The sequence below is a fragment of the Pimephales promelas genome, chromosome 24 (assembly GCF_988280905.1).
Source record: "Pimephales promelas chromosome 24, fPimPro1.hap1.1, whole genome shotgun sequence".
Taxonomy (NCBI): domain Eukaryota; kingdom Metazoa; phylum Chordata; class Actinopteri; order Cypriniformes; family Leuciscidae; genus Pimephales; species Pimephales promelas.
This window is the reverse complement of record NC_142792.1, coordinates 5,529,444-5,548,609: the sequence shown is the minus strand read 5'-3', so window position 1 is coordinate 5,548,609 and position 19,166 is coordinate 5,529,444. Positions and strand designations below refer to the sequence as shown.

The 19,166-nt window shown below is 40.2% G+C and overlaps 1 protein-coding gene across 8 annotated transcripts in view; it reads right to left on the bottom strand.

Moving 5' to 3' along the window:
* Positions 1–19,166, bottom strand: part of dgki (diacylglycerol kinase, iota) — a 37,176-nt gene that overhangs the window by 4,606 nt on the left and 13,404 nt on the right. Inside the window, exons 2-23 of one of the 8 annotated variants that reach the window (XM_039667683.2) lie at positions 13,442–13,550; positions 12,311–12,406; positions 11,768–11,839; positions 10,945–11,001; positions 10,734–10,856; positions 10,567–10,635; positions 10,359–10,475; positions 9,111–9,185; positions 8,853–8,948; positions 7,729–7,811; positions 6,615–6,675; positions 6,209–6,322; positions 5,459–5,584; positions 5,294–5,372; positions 4,144–4,199; positions 3,999–4,061; positions 3,849–3,922; positions 3,055–3,166; positions 2,730–2,929; positions 1,782–1,844; positions 356–456; positions 156–235 (exon numbers count right to left, since the gene is read on the bottom strand). In XM_039667683.2, coding sequence (XP_039523617.1) covers positions 156–235; positions 356–456; positions 1,782–1,844; positions 2,730–2,929; positions 3,055–3,166; positions 3,849–3,922; positions 3,999–4,061; positions 4,144–4,199; positions 5,294–5,372; positions 5,459–5,584; positions 6,209–6,322; positions 6,615–6,675; positions 7,729–7,811; positions 8,853–8,948; positions 9,111–9,185; positions 10,359–10,475; positions 10,567–10,635; positions 10,734–10,856; positions 10,945–11,001; positions 11,768–11,839; positions 12,311–12,406; positions 13,442–13,550 — 2,026 coding nt within the window. Of the gene's footprint in view, positions 1–155; positions 236–355; positions 457–1,781; positions 1,845–2,729; positions 2,930–3,054; positions 3,167–3,848; positions 3,923–3,998; positions 4,062–4,143; positions 4,200–5,293; positions 5,373–5,458; positions 5,585–6,208; positions 6,323–6,614; positions 6,676–7,728; positions 7,812–8,852; positions 8,949–9,110; positions 9,186–10,358; positions 10,476–10,566; positions 10,636–10,733; positions 10,857–10,944; positions 11,002–11,767; positions 11,859–12,310; positions 12,407–13,441; positions 13,551–19,166 lie in introns of those variants that run through there. The other 7 variants (XM_039667682.2, XM_039667684.2, XM_039667685.2 and 4 more) reach the window with 7 other exon arrangements.

The window sequence follows — 19,166 nt, the reverse complement described above, 5'->3', positions numbered from 1 at the left end:
GACTAAAAACCACAGGACCAGAAACTACAGTTTTTAGTTCCCAGCAAAACAGAAAAACTGAATCTGTCTTGTTTATGTCGGTTTTCAGGCAGTAATTGTATTGATTCATTCCTCAGTGAATTTGTACTGAAAGGAGCAGCATGGGATGTGCTCACCTCCTGAAGCCTGTCAATGTACAGTCGACAGGTTTCCAGGTCACAGTCTCCTCTCACCACCACGATGCCAACAGGAGTAGCTGAACAAGCAAACACACACACACACTGAGTTGGCATCCATTCACATATCCACCCTTCCTACAACAGCACTATATTAAGATATGTGAGCTGAATTGTGGGAAAGGTTGCGGTTAACTTACAGATGTCACGCAGACGCTCCTTGTCGAACTGCATACTCTCGTAATCCTGCAGGATGATGCGGTTCACGCGCAGTCGCAGACGGTCAGGGACTGCATGAGGGCTGCGATGTGCAGACGATGAGAAATAAAAAACCAATTCCACATAGAAGCATTCAAGTGAGATATGAGATCACCAACAGAGGTGGAGGTGGAACAGACATTTTCTTGGTTTTATCTTCTGCTTGCTGATAATGCTCGACTACATGAAAGGACTTTATAATCGTAATGGAAAACAATGAACATAAAGTATTAAACCCAGATGATGAGGAGCTTAAAGGAAAAGTGAAAATGAGTTTCACAAAAGGACAGGTGAAGATCAGAAAGGACTGTAGACCTTACACAAGTCAACATGATTTACCCTTGGCATATACAAATGAATCATTATTTACTATTATTTATGCAACCTTCTATAACCTTAACCATCATTACATTTTGTAAATACTATCTGCAATATTTTATAAAGCATTTAGCTATTTGAATAATAATATTTTTCAATAATTATTTGTCCAATAGTGGTATAACAGAAAAAAAGTGATTTTTTTTCACCATTTGGTAAATTATATATATATATATATATATATATATATATATATATATGTGTGTGTGTTATGTTACAAAAGTAACATGTAATTCTAGTATGAATATTTCTTTATTATACATTATTTTATTATTTAAAAATTGTAAAATAATTATTTATTTTTATTATGTTATTACAAAGTTAATAGATTTAAATTCTCATATGAATATGTTTATTTATTTTTAGTATGTTATCTTTACAAAATTAACATTTAAATTCTAGTATGATTAATTGATATAATGATATAATTATTTTTAATTTATTAGGACATTTTCTGGTGCTGTATGGCAACATTAAAATCTATTTTGATGGCAGAATTAATTGTTTCGACAGTTTTTAACTTAAATATATGGGAATAATTATGCATAATTAGTCACAAGTTTGTCAAAAAAAACTTTTTTTTTTCCTTCCTGCAGGCAGTAAATGATTTTTACAAACAACCTGCAATAGCTTAACTTAGCTTAGCTTAGCTAGAATGCTTAAAATGCATCATTTTTACAACTGCACGGTCAATATCGAGCAGCCTAGAAGAATTCCAACTAAAACAGCAAAGCAATTTATGAAATTTTGATGAGAGGTTAATAAAACAAACACTTTTTTTGGACTCCGCTTATGTGCAATTAGACCAGAAACATGTATTAAGACAGTAAACAGGGTCGATTTGATAGTTTCATGTTGACTTTAAGATGCACAGCAACAGAACAACACCTCAAGACTCTGTCGGCTGACTGGAAAAAAACAAAACACACACACACACACGCTCTGTCAGCAGGCCGAGGTGTGCGACACGGCTGTGTATACCATACTTACACAGAGAAGGAGTCGGGGGGAGCAGAGAGGCGGCGCAGGTCGGCTGCGCACACTTTCTGAATGCTGAGTCAGCGCAGCCACACAGGAACACAGGCAGCACAGCCAAGCCAGTCAGCACAAGAGACAGAGAGAGAGAGAGAGAGAGAGATGGAGGCGGAGAGGGACAAACGCATGAAGGGGCGACCAGTAATTAAGGAGGAGAGAGAAAGATGGAGACAAGGAAAGAAAAAGAAAGAAAAAACACACTGAGGCACTGCAGAGCAGCACACACACCATGAGAGAAGTTCTAGAAGAGCAGCGCATCAGTGCCGTTACTAGAACATTCATCAGTCAAGCACACATGGATCTGTTAAACTTGAGTACCACAAGTACGTAGACTACGATTATGACACCTTTTCAATCGTAGGCTACGACGCAAGTTAGTATAGAAGAATAAAACGACATCAGCATGCGCTAGTGGTAAACAAACACAGTAAGATGAATCACACTTTTTGGCGTTTTTTACGTGCGCTGAAAAAAGAGGAAGAATCGAAAGAGGAGAATATGGATGTGGTCACGGCTAGGGGAACACAGCCCAACTTTGCATGGCGATTTTGCAAATTGAGCTTGAGATAAGTACGTTTTTAACGCCATGTCGCGTTGATCATTCCACAATTACATGTTGCATTTCTATTGGACCTAATCTTACACTTGTCACTGTTGTTTTGTATTAAGAAAACAATAAGCTGACTCTGTATCAAAGTCAGTCTCTAAATATTTGACCTTGTAATAACAGGACTAGGTTAGTTCAGGTCCAATATCACGTTGTAAAGCACCAAGAAAGTTTCATAGCATGCATGAATCTGAGATCAAAACGTCTTTTAAAAATGCACGTCCGCATTTGTCAAAGATGCATATGTATTTTGCACTGACGCATGACATTTGAGTGCCGATTATTCAGTGACTCACTCGTTGAGCAGCGGCACAGATGTGCGTCTCTTGCTCTTCTGCACCATGTTGGCCTGGTTCCTCAGCGATATGTGCAGGGTCGAGGGCGTGAGGCGACACGGTTCTCCGTCCACCTGCACGGGCAGCGTCTTGAAGGTGGTGAGGATGACCTCTCTGCACTGGTGCAGCCGTTCGCCGTGGCCGCCCACCTGCAGCGCCGCCTTGTGTGACGACAGGGAAATGCATGCAAGCCTTAAGCCTTAAAACTGCATTAGAGACTATATGTTACTATGGGCCAGTGAAAAACTGTGGCTCTAAATAAAAGAGCCAATCGGCAGTTCCTCACCAGAGAGGCCATGGTGAAACCGATCACCTCGATGCAGCCGTCGTCATGCCTCTGAGCCTCAAAATCTCTGTGGTCGCCCGTGTTTCCCCATGGCATGGTCCCAGCACAGTACCTACAGAGAGAGAGTACAGCGTATATAAAATAAGACAGTCCTGTTGACATGTTTACGATTAAGCTGCACAATCAATCATTAAAAGATTGCAATCTCGATTCATCCACGTGATCTTATAACTAAATGACAACGATTCGGCCATGTCTATTAAATCACAGCAGAACACTCAAATCTGCATTGGCGCTGATCAGTTACATCATTACACCAGTAGGTGGCGACAAGTGGCTTAAAAAAGTGTGAGTCATTGAATCAGGCTCGATAACTCGAACCAAGAACGCCGTTCATACAGTTCGCTGAACTTCACACACTATTATTCTGCAACATTTTCCCCACGCAGACAGTCAGAACATTAACAGTTCTTCATTACAGCCACACTTATTATAACTGACATTAAACACTGCTGTGTGAAAAACATCGCAGTGAAATATATTGTTTGGAATAGTTTTTTTCTTGGCACAAGTACAAAAACAATGTGTTAGCTGAGGCCATTATTAGATGTTTTCTATTGACCTTCACCCCAGACACATTTCTAATGTACCAGGTTTGGCAGAAAAACATGTTTTGAAAGTTGTTTTATATTTAATTTCGGATTTATTACAAACTACCAGACTGTTACTACCAGAATTTCTGATTTTGAAAAAAAGAGGATGACACAATTGGCTTTTCCTGAGGTGCACCCCACCTGGGAATATTCAAGAAGACGATGCACTGAAACTTCAGCTCCTGGATCTTGGGTGTGAGATCCGTACCGTCACACTGTCAGTATGCAGAACAACACGTTAAATATCAGGTGGACAATGAGCAAGTTAGACAGGAACAGTTTCATACTCACCACCACTCTGACATGCTTAGACAGATCCCTGGAGCTCCGCTGGAGAAAGTCGGAGAAAGCCGCCTGAGGGGACAAAACTAAGAGTCAGTCTCTTACACACACACACACACACCACTTATTCTGTCAGAAAGGGAACTCTGCCTACCCCTGCATAGAACATCTTGTTTCGGAAGCGACTGTTGAATTTCTCGGGGTTGGCTTCTGTGAAGGAACACGACGACACAAATGATTATGACTTTACGTATCTCTTCTTTCTCATTCTCTTCATAATATAAAGATCTTTGGCCAACAAGGACATTTTATTAAATGCCACACAAGTGCGCAGCCAATAAAGTGAGTCAGGACTTCATTTTAAAAGGGTCATATCATAGAAAATAGGATTTTTTGAAATAATTCAGAATCATCACGGCTCTATGAGTTCATCATATTAAAGGAGTAGTTTACTTTTGAAAAAACTTTTGCTGATAATTTACTCACCCCCCCTGTCATCCAAGATGTCCATGTCTTTCTTTCTTCAGTCGAAAAGAAATGAAAGTTTTTGATGAAAACATTCCAGCATTTTTCTCCATATAATGGACTTCAATGGGGACCAAACGGTTCAAGGTCCAAAAGACAGTTTCAGTCAAACTGCAAACTGTTCAAAGGGCTTTAAACGATTCCAGATGATGATTAAGGGTCTTATCAAGTGAAACGATCACTCATTTAAAAAAAAAAATGACAAAGTTTAAGTTTTATATGCTCAAATGGTCCCCTTGCTCTGTTAGGGTTAGGGTTGTTAGGGTTAGGGTGTGATGCGCGATCGTGACTCCTATTCGAACTCGTTCATCAAAATGAACGAATCTTTGTTTTTGTTTTTTTAAATGAGCAATCGTTTCACTTGATAAGACCCTTATTCATCGTCTGGAATCGTTTAAAGCCCTTTGAACATGTTGCAGTTTGCACTGAAACTGTCTTTTGGACCTTGAACCGTTTGGTTCCCATTGAAGTCCATTATATGGAGAAAAATCCTGGAATGGTTTCATCAAAAACCTTAATTTCTTTTCAACTGAAGAAAGAATGACATGGACATCTTGGATGACATGGTGGTGAGTAAATTATCAGCAAAAGCTTTTTTTAAAGTGAACAACTCCCCATATGCACATCCACATTTACTATACACATCAAAGCCTATTCAGTATTCAGCAGCTTGACTCTGACAAACATACCATTTACATATAAAAGGTCATTGATATTTATAAGTTTGAAAGGTTCAGCAATACGTGAATATGTAAAAGGCACACATAAGCGTCACAAACCTCTAGACTCGTGGAACTCGAGTGTGACGTGGGCATCAAAGCCGAGGCTGAAGTAGTTATTGAACACGTTTAGAGGAAGCTGATAAAGAACAACAAAGAGACACATTGTAATATCAGCAGCGTACAAATGTAACATACATCCTGGTGTATATCTCCAGCGATCACCTTCTGCGTGCCCTCCTCCGGCTGAGAAGCCGAACGCTCCACCTGCAGATTCCAGCGGTCCAACTGCACCACCGTACCGTCCTCCACGTGACACAACACCTTAGACACCGGCTCGTCGGTGTAACCCTGAAACATGAAGAGATCATGTTGAGTCGAGAGGGCTTACCTTACACAACACAGCCACTGCATGTAAAGGGCTATTTACTCCTGGCATAAACACAGTACTTGACATAAATTGCAATGATTATACCATCAATTCGAATGTTCAGAGTGGACAGCGAGGATCATTATACCCGCTTCATTGCTAATAACAGACTTTCGATTAAAGCACGGGGAAGAGACACTCCAGATCCCAAGGCCAGTGTTTCTCCAGGCACGAGGTCAGAGTATAATGGAAAATAATGAGTGGCATTTATCAGTGACAACCACTTAGTTGGCCAACTGCACAATTACAGCCTCTCAGCCAATCACAGCAAGCCCGATCATATCCAACTAATGCTGTTTGCTTTCACACGCTCGTGTTGTGTAAAACAAACCAAATTCTAATTCAAAGGAGCTGTTATTCAGCATTTCATGAGTAAGGTCAGGGTAAAATGTGTGATGTATGCGGATATGGTGATTTCCACTAGCAATAGAAACACGTGCCCCTAACTAAGAAAGGAGAAAGCATACACACAGGCAGATGGGACGTATGGGGAATGCAACTATTTATTAATCACTTAAAGAAGATTTAAAGATGAGTTGACTCACCCCTCCCCAATTCAGAGTCCTGGCAAGGTCATTTCCTGTACCAAGAGGAAGCACAGCTACAGGAGGTTGTGGGTTCATCTGAAGTTCATCTAAGGCCGAGAGAATCCAGCCCACCTAGACAAAAGAGGACAAACTACTCATTCCGGGACAGAAATGCCAAAGGCGCTCAGGAAATACAAGTCTCATCTTGCACGGGTCATGGATCTAGAAATTACCCGTAAGAAAGCATGACAGTACAAACCACAGACTCACGATTAGCTAATAACAGTGTTTCGCCACTGCTTGTTACTTTGTAGTTCATTGTCATTCCACATATCATATGTCACCAGAGGTAGGTGCATCCAAAATGCTTAACTTCTAGCGGGTTGGACATGTCTGTTCATCCCAACATGCATTGCATCCTTACCGTTCCATCTCCTCCACAGGCAAGGATGCGAAGATTTGGCACTTTCCTGTATAGTTCCAGGCTGATGGACAGAGGGAAACAAATAGTGATATTTGTTACTGTTTTGCATTTGCAATAAATTAGCATTAAAAAGTGACCCCAAACAGTTTTTGGATTTAAAAATGGGTGAATGTCACTGCATTAGATAAAAATTAAGAATTTAACTTTTCAGAGACATTTTTTTAATGACATTGGTAACACTTTACCATGAAGTTTAATTTGTTATCATTTATTGGGAATCATGAACTAACTATGAACAATAGTTTTACAGTATTTATTAATGTTACCCTAATCAATTTTGAACATTTAAACGATGACCAATACTATACTTATAAATTAACATTAACCAAGATTAATAAATGCAATAAGCAATGTTCATTGACAGTACCTAATGCAATAAATAATGTTAACACAGTGACATTTAACTAGAAGGTGATTTATAGCAGATGAATTCACATAGGTCTCTTTTTAGAGTAACAACACATTAGCTATGCACTAAATATATTCTGTCTTCATTTTGAATGTTATCTATCATCATGTAAAACCTAATAAAAAAAAAGTGAAACGTTTGACGTGAAAAATTGTTTTTCTTTTAAATAAATAGCACATGGTTTGATACATTTTTACATTCAGACACTTTTAAGTGTGGATTAAATGTTTTGTGGGCCACTGCATGTGTGTGTGTTGGTTTTCTGTTTTAATAGGGGTTTAATCACAGCTCTGTCAGACAGCTCAAAAAAAAAAAAAAAAAAAAGAAAAGCCCCCAGCCGCCCAGCTGTGTCTGCTCCCATCTTAATACTCTCTCTCTCTCTCTCTCATCGCTAGAGCAGATCAGATCAGAGCGCATGTGCAGTGCTGTCTCACCGCTCAATTACTGAGGCGAACTGAGGCAGTGGGCAGCGGGGAGAGAAGCTTCTAGAACACTGAACTCCCTCATAGAACACAGCACTGCTGAGATCCAGCGACTACATAATTAATGTGGTCAGGACAAAGAAATAGTGGGTTAAAGTGCATTAAGGGAGGGAGAGATGATCTGAAACGGAATGAAAGAGATCGCTGAAACTGAGAGACTCACGCTTCTCTTGGCCCTCCCTGAGACAAATCAAACACCTGCCGAGGGTTCAGGATCCACATGAACATCTGCAGCAGCTTAGTCCCCTGAGAACCACAGACAGATCAGACGGGCAGAGAGACAGACAACACGACAGGAAGAACAACAGATGGATTGACATCTACAGTATAGCATGACAGACAGGTAGAATGATAGACAGAGTGATAGATTGATAGAATGACAGACAGATAGAACGAAAAAAAGAGAAAAACAGAATGAGAAACAGAACAGAGAACGATAGATAAAATGAAAGAACGATAGATGCAATGACAAAAATTATAATGATATAATGATAGAGAGATTGAACAGGCAGACAGAAAGATAGATAGAACGACAGATAGAACGACATAACTTAATAGAATGGCAGATAGATAGAACAACAGAGTGATATATGGAAAAAAACAATAGAAAGAACGACAGACAGAATAGTAGAACAGAAAGAGAATGATAGAACGACAGACAGAAAGACCGACAGAGACAGAATGATAAATAGGACAACCGAAAAACAGAACGATATAATGACAGAAGATACATAGAACGACAGATAGAATGATAGATATAATGACCGAAAGATAGATAGAAAGACAGACAGAATGATAGATAGGACAACAGAAAGACAGAACGATAGATAGAACGATCGAAAGATAGACAGAACGACAGATAGAACGGTAGACAGACAGAATGATAGATATGATATGACAACAGACAGAACGACATAACTTAATAGAATGGCAGATAGATAGAACGACAGAGTGATATATAGAAAGACAGAATAATGCAACAGAAAGAGTATGAAAGAACGACAGACAGAAAGATAGAAAGAACGACAGAGACAGAATGATAAATAGAATAACAGAAAGACAGATAGAACAACAGACAGAATGATAAATGGGACAACCGAAAAACAGAATGAAGTGACAGAAGATACATAGAATGATAGACAGATATAATGACAAATAAGACATCAGAATGGTAGACAGATTGATAGGACAACTGACAGAACTACTGATAGAACGATAGAGTGATATATTGAACGGCAGACAGACAGGTAGATAACTCTATTCGTCTCTTTCTTTCGTGTGTCTCACCTGGTTTCCGCCGCTCTTGGGGTTGACAAACACCAGCACTGGTTTCATCAGCGGTGAGGGCAGCGGCTTCAGCATGAACGGACGCCATTTTGATTCCTGTCATTTCAAAGTCACTCCATTATACTTCAAATAAATGCACACATTAGCACACAAATACACACACATATCGCTGCAGTAAGCAGTGGGGACAGATGGTCACTGAGCAGGAGTTAAGGGAAGAAAACATTTAAAAGCAGGGCAGGAATCAGATCTACTCACATCCGTGCCCTTTTTGCTGGCTCTTCTTTTGAACGACGTCCGTTTTTTCCTTCGAGTGGAGTTTTTAAATGAGCTCTGGGACACAGGAGAGAGACGCCGACTAAGCCAAAACATACCAAAACCAACTCCAGTAGGACAGAGTTGTTCTACCATTACTGACAGTTTCAAATTAAAGGCCCAAAATGTTAAACTTATTCATCACTTATTCACCCTTGTGACGCTCCAACCATGTTGAGATGAGAAGAAAGTTCACACTGCTTTTTTTTACCAACAAATGCAAAGAGTGACAGCTGTCCAACTCCAAAAAGGGCAAAAAGCACCAGAGGTCTTGTTCACTATATTCAAAGTCATATATTGACATATATAATGACATGTGAACATTCTGCAAAACATTATTTTATTTAACAGAATAAAAAGTCATATGGTTTCAGAACAACACGAGGGGTAACGTTACAATAAGGTCTCATATGCTAACAGTTAGCATTAGCTAACATGAACTAACAATGAGACAAATATATTTTTAAGCATTTATTATTCTTCGTTAACATTAGTTGTTCATGTTAGTTCCCATTAGATTAACAAATGTTAACAAGTACGACTTTAGATTTTAAAAATGTATTTTAATAGAAAATTTAAGTGTAATTTTAATTCCCATTGAATTCCAATTCCCACAAATTGAAAATGAGTAAATGCCGTTAATTCTTAAGTAATATAGTTTACTAATTAAATATTGTTCATTTTTAAGTAATAAATTAATTCAATTTGAAGTGTAAAGTGTTAGAGGATGACTGTCCTTGGTTGAACTATTTCAACAACAGTTTGTGTACAAGCAAGCAACTTCCCTTTTAGCAACTCCTGAATTGAAAGTGGCAGTAACATGATGCCACACTTCAAAAACATTTCCCATCAATACATACAGTAAATCCACCAATCATAGCTGACTGTGTCATCAGAGTGGGTGTGCTCTAAATTTCTGCTATGACTGTTGACATGATGGTTCAGTTTTTGATCAATTCAATGCAACAGATAAACTGTGAGGTTGAAGGTGTAGGAAACAATGAAAGAAGCTCCATATAAAATCAGTATAGAAGTTTCTGATATAAAATCTCGCAGTATCAAAGCATATTTAAGCTGAAGATGATCAGCAGAAGTAGACAAGTGCATACAGCCCAGCTTCAAGTCTAGTGTCACTTTGCATTAGCGTCTCCTACATAAACCTCACTCTATGAAGTGCTGATAAAAACGAACCTGCGGTTTCCTGACTTTGATGATCCAGGAAGGCGGTACGATGACCCCGGCGTGAGCTCCCAGTGAGCAGGGCTCCTCGATCTGATGGAGCATGAAGCATGTGACCTTATTGTGGAACTGTGATAGACAAACAGGGAAAGAGATGGAACAAGTCTGGATCGCATAAACGAGTGAGGTTTTATGAGTAAAACACAGACACGACACTCACTGCCAGCTTGCACCAGGAGCAGCTGATGGCCACGATCTCCTTACTGTGGAAGAACTTCTGCGGGAAACTCTACAATCAAAGTGAAGGATAGCATAAATAACATACTTGACTTTTGCAAAGAAAAAATCTGCCGCCCTCCTTCACTATAACCTGACGCTGTGACATACTTTGCCGCACTGACGACACTTCCCCTCTTGCCGTCGGCGGTGCACCCAGTGATGTCTCAAAGCGTTCTGCTGTCGCAAACAGACACAACGGGTCACATGTAAACGTGCCAACAAGGGTTCATTCTGCCATAAGTATACAATAAGTACAATAAGTATACGCCAAAGCAACTTCAGTGATGAACAAAGTCATGTGTTCTAGAAGTGGACTCACATCTCTAAGGCATCGAGAGCCGCCCTCTCTGAAGGTGGGTTTGCAACGGAAGTTGATCTGTGAGGGAGAGACAATGAAAGACAGATTTATAGGATCATTTAGTTAAATTACACAATGTGTAGCTATGGAGATAGGCAGCGTCTGAAATTACATACTCTATACTGTATCCCGGCCCACACACACAATATATATATTCTTTTTTTTAAATAAATACCAAAGTCTGAACTATTAGTCCTAAAGAACTTCTAAAATATTTAATTTAATAAATGAACCAAAAATAGACATAACCACATAGTAAAATATAAAAATTTTCCATAAATAGATTGTGATGTATAATGTGACCTTGATATTCTTTCACATCTATTCACTCAATTGCATGGATAACTATAGACCATTTTGCAAGATGTAAACAACACTAGTCCAGAAACACTTCCTGTTTCAGTTTGTAACTGTTTTTTTTTTATTTCACATGTAAAGAAAACATCTTAAAGATGATTGTTTAACTTTCTGGTTCAGTTTTATATGTTCTGTTGGTTGTATTTTAGCCCAGCTTTTATGTAGTGTTAAAAAACTGAAACAGGAAGTGCTTCTGGACCAGTGTTGTTTACATCTTGCAAAATGGTCTATATTTGAACATGGCAACAGCAGGGAGCCACATCTCCTGATCCTAAAAACCATAACCGCAATATCTAGATTATACCATCTCATCCCATTTCATTATCCTCCTGATGTCTGTTTGAAGAGACAAACGTCAGCGTTCATCTGTGGAGGGCGTGTTTATGACGTGTGTGAGAATGAAACGGATATTTCTGCCTCTGCTCACCTTGTCCAGCTCCTCAATACACGCCGTGTGGACCACGATCTTACAGGCTGCACACTTCCTCCGGGGAGCCGACTTCTTAAAGAGAACCGAACAGCACAAAACACACAACAGCTTGTCATAGAGCAATAGCCTGATGCATCTTATGATTCAATTGTATAAGGAATATGTTCTCACTGCACTCTCATCTATCTTCAGCTGTGAAAAGCTTGTTTCCTCTGAGGCAACGAAGGATTTTGCCAACCACTTGAAGTGGCAATAATGGAGTTGCTACGGCTCTTGAAAACATCAGAGCGCAGCGTCGTGCTTTAACAAAAGCCTAACAAAATCCTTTTACCTGCTGAACATTCTCAGACTAATAGCTGCCTCTTCCTTTCAATACACACCAGCCTCACATTATCTCATGAAAGAAAATGTCACTGCTAAAATGCTCTAATGACACTCTCTTCCCTGCTTTCAGCTAGCCCTCCAAATACAGCAACTGTCTGACTTCTCTTTAGTTCATTTCATCATGTTTTGTAACCTGTTAAACCATTTAATACTCACTGCAATCTTGACCAAGCACGTCTCTTCGCCCAGGTAGCAGAGATCCCCGGAGCAGTTCGTCTCCAGCCACAGGTGATCACCGTTCACTGCGTTCTCCTGTGCAGATAAAATCAAGTTTTGCAGCTGTCAGTCCGTGTCTATAAGCTTTGAAGCTTACATCTGCATGCTAATGCTAATTAGCCTACGCATTTGTTACTCTTCCAGGAAAACAAACCAAAAACATTGATCAAATGCTCTCTAGAATTAAAATCTCCTCACCATCTCCTGAATTTAGCATGTTTTATGATGAACTCTGCACTATTTTTGACACTATCTTCTGTGGAGCTGCTTTACACTTCGCAACATAACTAAATTGATAATGACAGTATTGTCTTTACAGCTGAAACTGTATTTGTTTAATAACTGTAATTGCTAATTACGTGCAACTAAACCAAACCTGATCCTAACCTTACAGTAAGTACATATCTATAAAGCACTAGGCTATATAAATAAATGTGACTTAACTTGACATGACGTAGCCTATGCAAACAATATGAGCATTTAAATACAAAAACATTCAATGTATGTTCCTGCATTCAAATCACACACATTGTGAGGCTTCAATTAGCGATGCCTTGTGTACAGACTTAGCAGTTTTAGGAAGGCGCATTAATGTTTGATGGCTGCTGCGCTGGTCACGTCGGGAACTAGAGGGGAAGGAAAAGCCAGCAAAGACGCACAGGAAGTGTCCCGCTGGGCTCCGCCCCCTCAGCAGTCTCCATCTGTACACACAGCACCTGGATTAACGAGTCTCTCTTTTGCCATGCCAACCGTCTTTGTGGGACCCACCCATGTCAAACAGCACCCACCAGTCCAAATATGCTGATATTGTCTAAACTAAGAAAAAAATCCTTGACACAAACATTAGGGCTTTAGTCTTAGAATGGCATGTACTGTATTATATATATATATATATATATATATATATATATATATATATATATATATATCGGCTTGTATTTTGAGGGGAAAAGTATGCAACATTGTAAACTAGTGCCACTTGCTTGTACCAAACTCATCACAATAGGAACTTTCGCACCGGTTAGCAGTTGGATAGACATTCCTAGTGAAAGACAGATGAAGGACACTTACGCTCCAGTCCACAGTGTTGCGGAGTTCCTTGGCTGGTCCGTTGTTTAGGGCAGTGAAGGGATTCTGTGCTGGACCCAAATGCTGGAGGCCCGACCGCGAGATGGCTTTCCTGCGTAACAGAATGACCACAAATAGCTTCAGCACAAGACTGAGTAAACGCATTCAGGAGAAACTAATGAGACCTTGCTGAGCTGAAGGTTTTGACATCTGGGATTAGCTTCTTGCTGTTGCACATAAAAGGACTAGTCATTGTGGATTTAAAGTGGGGACACTCTACAAAACACACACACAACAGGAGACGGCCGTCTACCTTGTGCCAGTATCAAAATGATCCAGACCAATCTGTTAACCAGTCTGCTTGGCCAGGAAGTTCCCATAATTCCCTGCATGCAAAGACAGCCTCTGCCTCATATGGTATGAAATAGGCAGAAAAGACTGTTTTTAGACACGACGTAAGTGTGTGTGTCTCAGCAAGGGGCTTGAATGAGTCAGTAATGCGCAATCACATCCTCTGTCTGTCATTCTTCCACAGAACTGGCCTCATCACATGCTAGTATCACAGATTCATCAACTAAACTCATATCTATTATCTATAGTAGGATGGCCCGCAAAAAAGACCCACACTGAGAAAAATGCTAATTAAAAATAAAGACAATAAATATAAAATAAAATATGTTTGGGAAATTCCTTCCCAACCAAATTTCTGAAACTTCCCCGGCTTAAATTTTTGATTTTGTTCATAATTTTTTTTTTCTGAATTTTCAAAATGACAATTTTCACCTGAGATTTGGAGCCAAATTACAGGCTGGTAAAAAATTACTTTAGATGACAGAATAATTATTTTGGAAGGTCTATTAGTAAAATCTGTTGCATCATCTGTCAATGGTGACAGTTCAAAAATGTGAAAAAGCACTTTCAACACAAAAGTGTTTTTTGCTTAAAGTTTGCATGTCTGTAAATCCAGAAGCATAAATAACTCTTAATATTCTTTTATATTTTGGTTAACAAACTTTTATTTTGGTATCTTTTAATTCTTACAGCACAATAGAGTTTATTTCCAGAGATATGTGATTTCATTGTCGCTCTATGAGGAAATTGGTCAATATTACAAATTTTCAGTGATCAAAAACAGAACAAATGATGTTGAAACTAGAAATGTATCTTGTTTCAATCCTGTCTAAGTGCCATACATATTGTTAAATTTGCATGACTGTTCTTTCACCAGAAAAGAATGACCAAAATCACACAAAAAAAATAGCCAGGGACCACTGGTTGAGTTGACAAGGAATCATTTTAGTTTGGAAATAAGGTTTACCAGCATATGGACCAAGAAGACAAAGAATGGTAGAATATTTGGCATTTCAGGCATTTATGAATGTGTTTATTCAAAAAATAGTGTCACATTACTATAAAACCATCTATAAGTGGCATTTATACAAGCAATATGAGATATTTTAAAATCACATTTTTAGACAAAACAAACTGCCTGTACAAACACAAAAAGGAAGCGTATAGTATACTATGGCCACACATACATAGACAAATATTAGCAAAATCAAGTTAATTAAAAGTGAACATGTTTCATATCCCCAGCTGTTATTTGCAAGTCCACCTGTTGTGCATATTTAAGCGTGTAACTGAACTTGCTAAAACTCAAGATTCCTTCCTCAAAAACTCATGCAACCTGATCTTCCTCCAAAAGGCTCAGTATTTAACATAGTAAACACAGTGCCATATGGCTGTCCCTTTTGAAGCGAAGGTTGAAAGTGACCCCACACTCTGTGTATAATTTCACACACGCTCACGACACAAGCAATGGAGGCAGGGGGTGAAGAGAACAACGGACGAGGAAAAGGTGGGACGTACACCTGACACCCTGCTGAAAGTTTCAAGTCCTCATCTAAAATTATCCCGTTCAGAAAGAACACAAGCGAGAGTCCAGTTACGAGCTCTTTTGTAAAGCGAGCTGGGGCCACAGGATGACACACCTTTACCCTCCAAGCTAAAAATAGAGACACTGTCGGGCGACATGTGTGTTGAAAACATGACACTGTGATAAAACGTGGTGAAGGCAAGGAACAAATAGATATAAACAAATGTAAGACAGAAACAAAAATGCTAAATTGCTCAATGTGCTACAATGGAGACTTAAGTAGAGAAAAAAAATAATTATAGGTTTTCAGAAGAGATGACACTTCCTGACACTTCCTCCAGAGCGACTTATGAGCAACCAAATGTTCTTCTGGGATAAGATAACACATGCATCTGAAAAAAAAGGCTATTGTGAGGGTAAAGGACAGAGAAGAAAACAACGTGACTACTGAATTATTATTGTCATGCTTCAGGTGCAGCAAGCAAACATGTGTGCCTGCGAACAAGTTAAATGTTGAATGGTCAAGAGATTGCGCTAGAGGAAGAGGTTGAGACCTCCTCCTAATCCTCTTTCCCATTGCAGTCAGGTAAATGAGTAACGCATTTCTGTTTAATATTACTCCATGGCATTAAGCAAATCAATCATCGATGTCCACTGTTTAAAGACACCTTACATTAGGGTGTATAATCAGTTCTGGGTAAACACAGTGTCATCTCGCCAACAGCAGAACATATCACTAGAAAGTAATCAACTGAGTGCATGGAACGCAGGCAGAAAGGAACACAATTTGAGATAAAGGATACGCCACATGCCGACCAGAGCCGGTGGAAACAGACAGGAAGAGCAATCAGTGAGACTGCTATAATGGAATTAGTTCTACTAAAACAGGCTCTGACAGAGGTCTGGCTTCACCGAGAGATTTCAGATGGATGTGACATTTATCATCGGCCTGTATTAATTTGCCATGCAAGCTCCTGTTTATCCAAGAGGCACATATGAAGGGATGGACAGAGGGTTCACATGTGCAAACGTAGGGGATGCGTGCTCAATTTAGTGGCCACTGACTCTCCCTCCCTCCCACGACACCCTGCGGTAATATCATCCCTCCTGTGTAGTCATGGCAACAGTCCAACACACGCCACCGTTGGTGTATTTAAGTCTAAAATCTTGTTGTCAGCATCATAATCTCTTTTTCGATTCCCATTGTCTAGGCCAATTAGGTTTTGTAGTTGTGTGTGGGTTGAAAACTCCCTCCACACTTTAAGTCAGGTGTCAACCCACGTACACAGCTATGGTATCATCTCTCCGCGCCGCCCACTCTCGATCTCAGTCAGTATAAGTAAAAGTGTGGAGTTAAAATGATATGTAGCAACACCTGGTCGAAATAGATAGAGAAGACACTACTGTTAATGGGATACACTTTTTTTGGAAATAGGCGGAAATAGGAGTTTTTGTCCAATGAGACCAGAAACGGTCGGGTTACTGATATTCTTTTAAACATCAGAAAATCAGCTGAATGGATTCGAAAACGGTAAAACCCAACAGTTTAACTCTGGGGGAGTTGTAAAATGAGCATATTTCCAAATAAAAAAAAGTGGAGTATCCCTTTAATGTCACTAACCTGTAGCCCAGAAGCCTGTGATACCAGGTCACCTTCCGCTTCCGCCCTTTCCCACATACTCGGTTCTCCTCTACTGTCTTCTGGGCCCTGATCATCCTTCCATTTTGCCTTTTCAATCTGTGTCCCCCTTTCCGAACAACCGGTGTGCTTTCTACCTCTTCTCCAGCAGCATCCGATGTTGGGCAAGTAGAAGGCTCACTTCCACCGGTGCAAGGTAGGCTAACATCACTGTTACACATGGCTGCCTGCTAGCGCCCAAGCACACCCAATCGTGCAGCCTCCCGCTCCCAGTGTAGCGCTGAGATCATCAGGCCGTCAGATAGCTGAGACCTGACGGAGGATACCTGAGAACCGGGGGGTGTGTATGGGTGTCAGATCCTGTCCTGTCACCAGAGACAGACAAGAATCTCTCACAATCATCATTGCCATCGTTACCCCCAGAGAACCAAACCACAAGGTCAGCCCCACGTCTAGCACTTTGAGCTATTTTAAGGTCTGTTATGTAAGCCAAGGTGACCTTCTGGAAGACAATCTATGGGCAATCTGTTACAATGGGACACTTTATCCATGGATCCGTCAGTCTAAGCAGACTGATTGAGTGACTCTACAGGATGTGACTTCATTTGGTGATCTCACACTTTGATGATGCAAAGTTTTAGTGAGGAGTCTGATAGTCATGCATCTATGTTGTTCAGTTAGTGCCTGGTGAGTGACGTGCATCAGCAAGTTGTGACTAGTGATTGTGAAAGAGTGAAAAGGAATGATCCTTGTCTACATCTTGTCAACCAAGTAACGTGAAGACAATGAATAATCTGGAAGTGATCTTTTGGAATTGCTTGCGGGAAGTATCTCTGATCTTTTCACTTTCCTTTTACTCTCTACTTCTGCTTTGCTCAGTCTCTGCTTGAAACTCTATAACTGGGTCAGTGTGCTCTCTGCGATTCTACCTGCCCGCGGGGCCCTGGCGAACATGCACTTGAAGGACAGCTTCTCTGAGCCTTATGATTACCAACTTCCTCAAGGCTACTGGCGCTCCACAACACAATCCTTCTTCCTCTCCTCGTTTTCATCAGAGCAGGATGTCCTTGCCACGGACCTTTTTCTCATGCCTCCCTCTCGCTCTAGAGATTAAGATCTGAGACTCTGCACTGGGGGCTGAAGCGCAGGCGAGCGAAAGATGAGCCAAAGGTAATAAGTGTAACAAAATCGACGAGTACGCAGAGCTCCCGTGAGACCCCAAGACTGAGAGGAATCTTGGGCAGATCGGTGATTAGCGCTAATTCAATCTTCATGCTTTTATCGGAAGCCAGCAGCGTCCTGATAAGAACGTGATGAACAGAACAACACAAGAATGTATCAAGAGGCAATACAGAGTGTTCCAGATAAGAACATCACACAACACATTAACAGCACTTCATTTTAAGGACATGATCAGTTAATCAAATTACTAGTACACAGGCATCCCACGAGTCTTCTTATACATATGTGACAGATTTGGGATGTTCCATACATTCCATATCCATAAAAGCGTTAGGAATCCCACCGGGGATAACTTCTTTCTAGCCGCAACTAAGGACTTTGTCCTTGCAATAGTGTACTGCTAGACAGTTTGGACCATAAAAGCGTCTACTAATTCTGGGTCTACAATCTACAACGACTACAATGGTTCCTAGAACCTATGGTCCTCAAATTTTCTCAAAATACATGATACCTGCTGCAATTCAGGAGAGAAATAAACATTTTCAGACTCTTTATGCTACTATGACTGCTTTGGCTGCTTACTCTGTCCCAAGGCACGGATGCAGTTTCTAAACTACTGCATTTACTTTAATGTTTCCTGAATAAATGTGTGGTCAGGGTATTAGTCATTCAGTTTGTATGTGTTGGGTCTGAATTCCCTAAGGTCAGGGTCTTTTTGTATGTGTGTGTCCGTGACGTTGTTAGTGTGACTCTGTGTGGATGTGTGTGCCGGATGGAGACACATTTCTCTCATTTGCCCCTGAGCTCTGTCACTGCAGCCTGACACACACCTACTGACAATGGCAGGAAAACTACACACAAACACACACACGCAAACTCAGCACATACATCACACTTGTGACCGGGTCGGACCGGGGAAGAAATAGAAGTGGTAGGTGGACATATTCCATGGGAAGATCCAATCATACATGGAGGTTTCTTCACCTGTTGACAATTTTGACCTGGTGGACCAAAAGTGTAAAAAATAAATT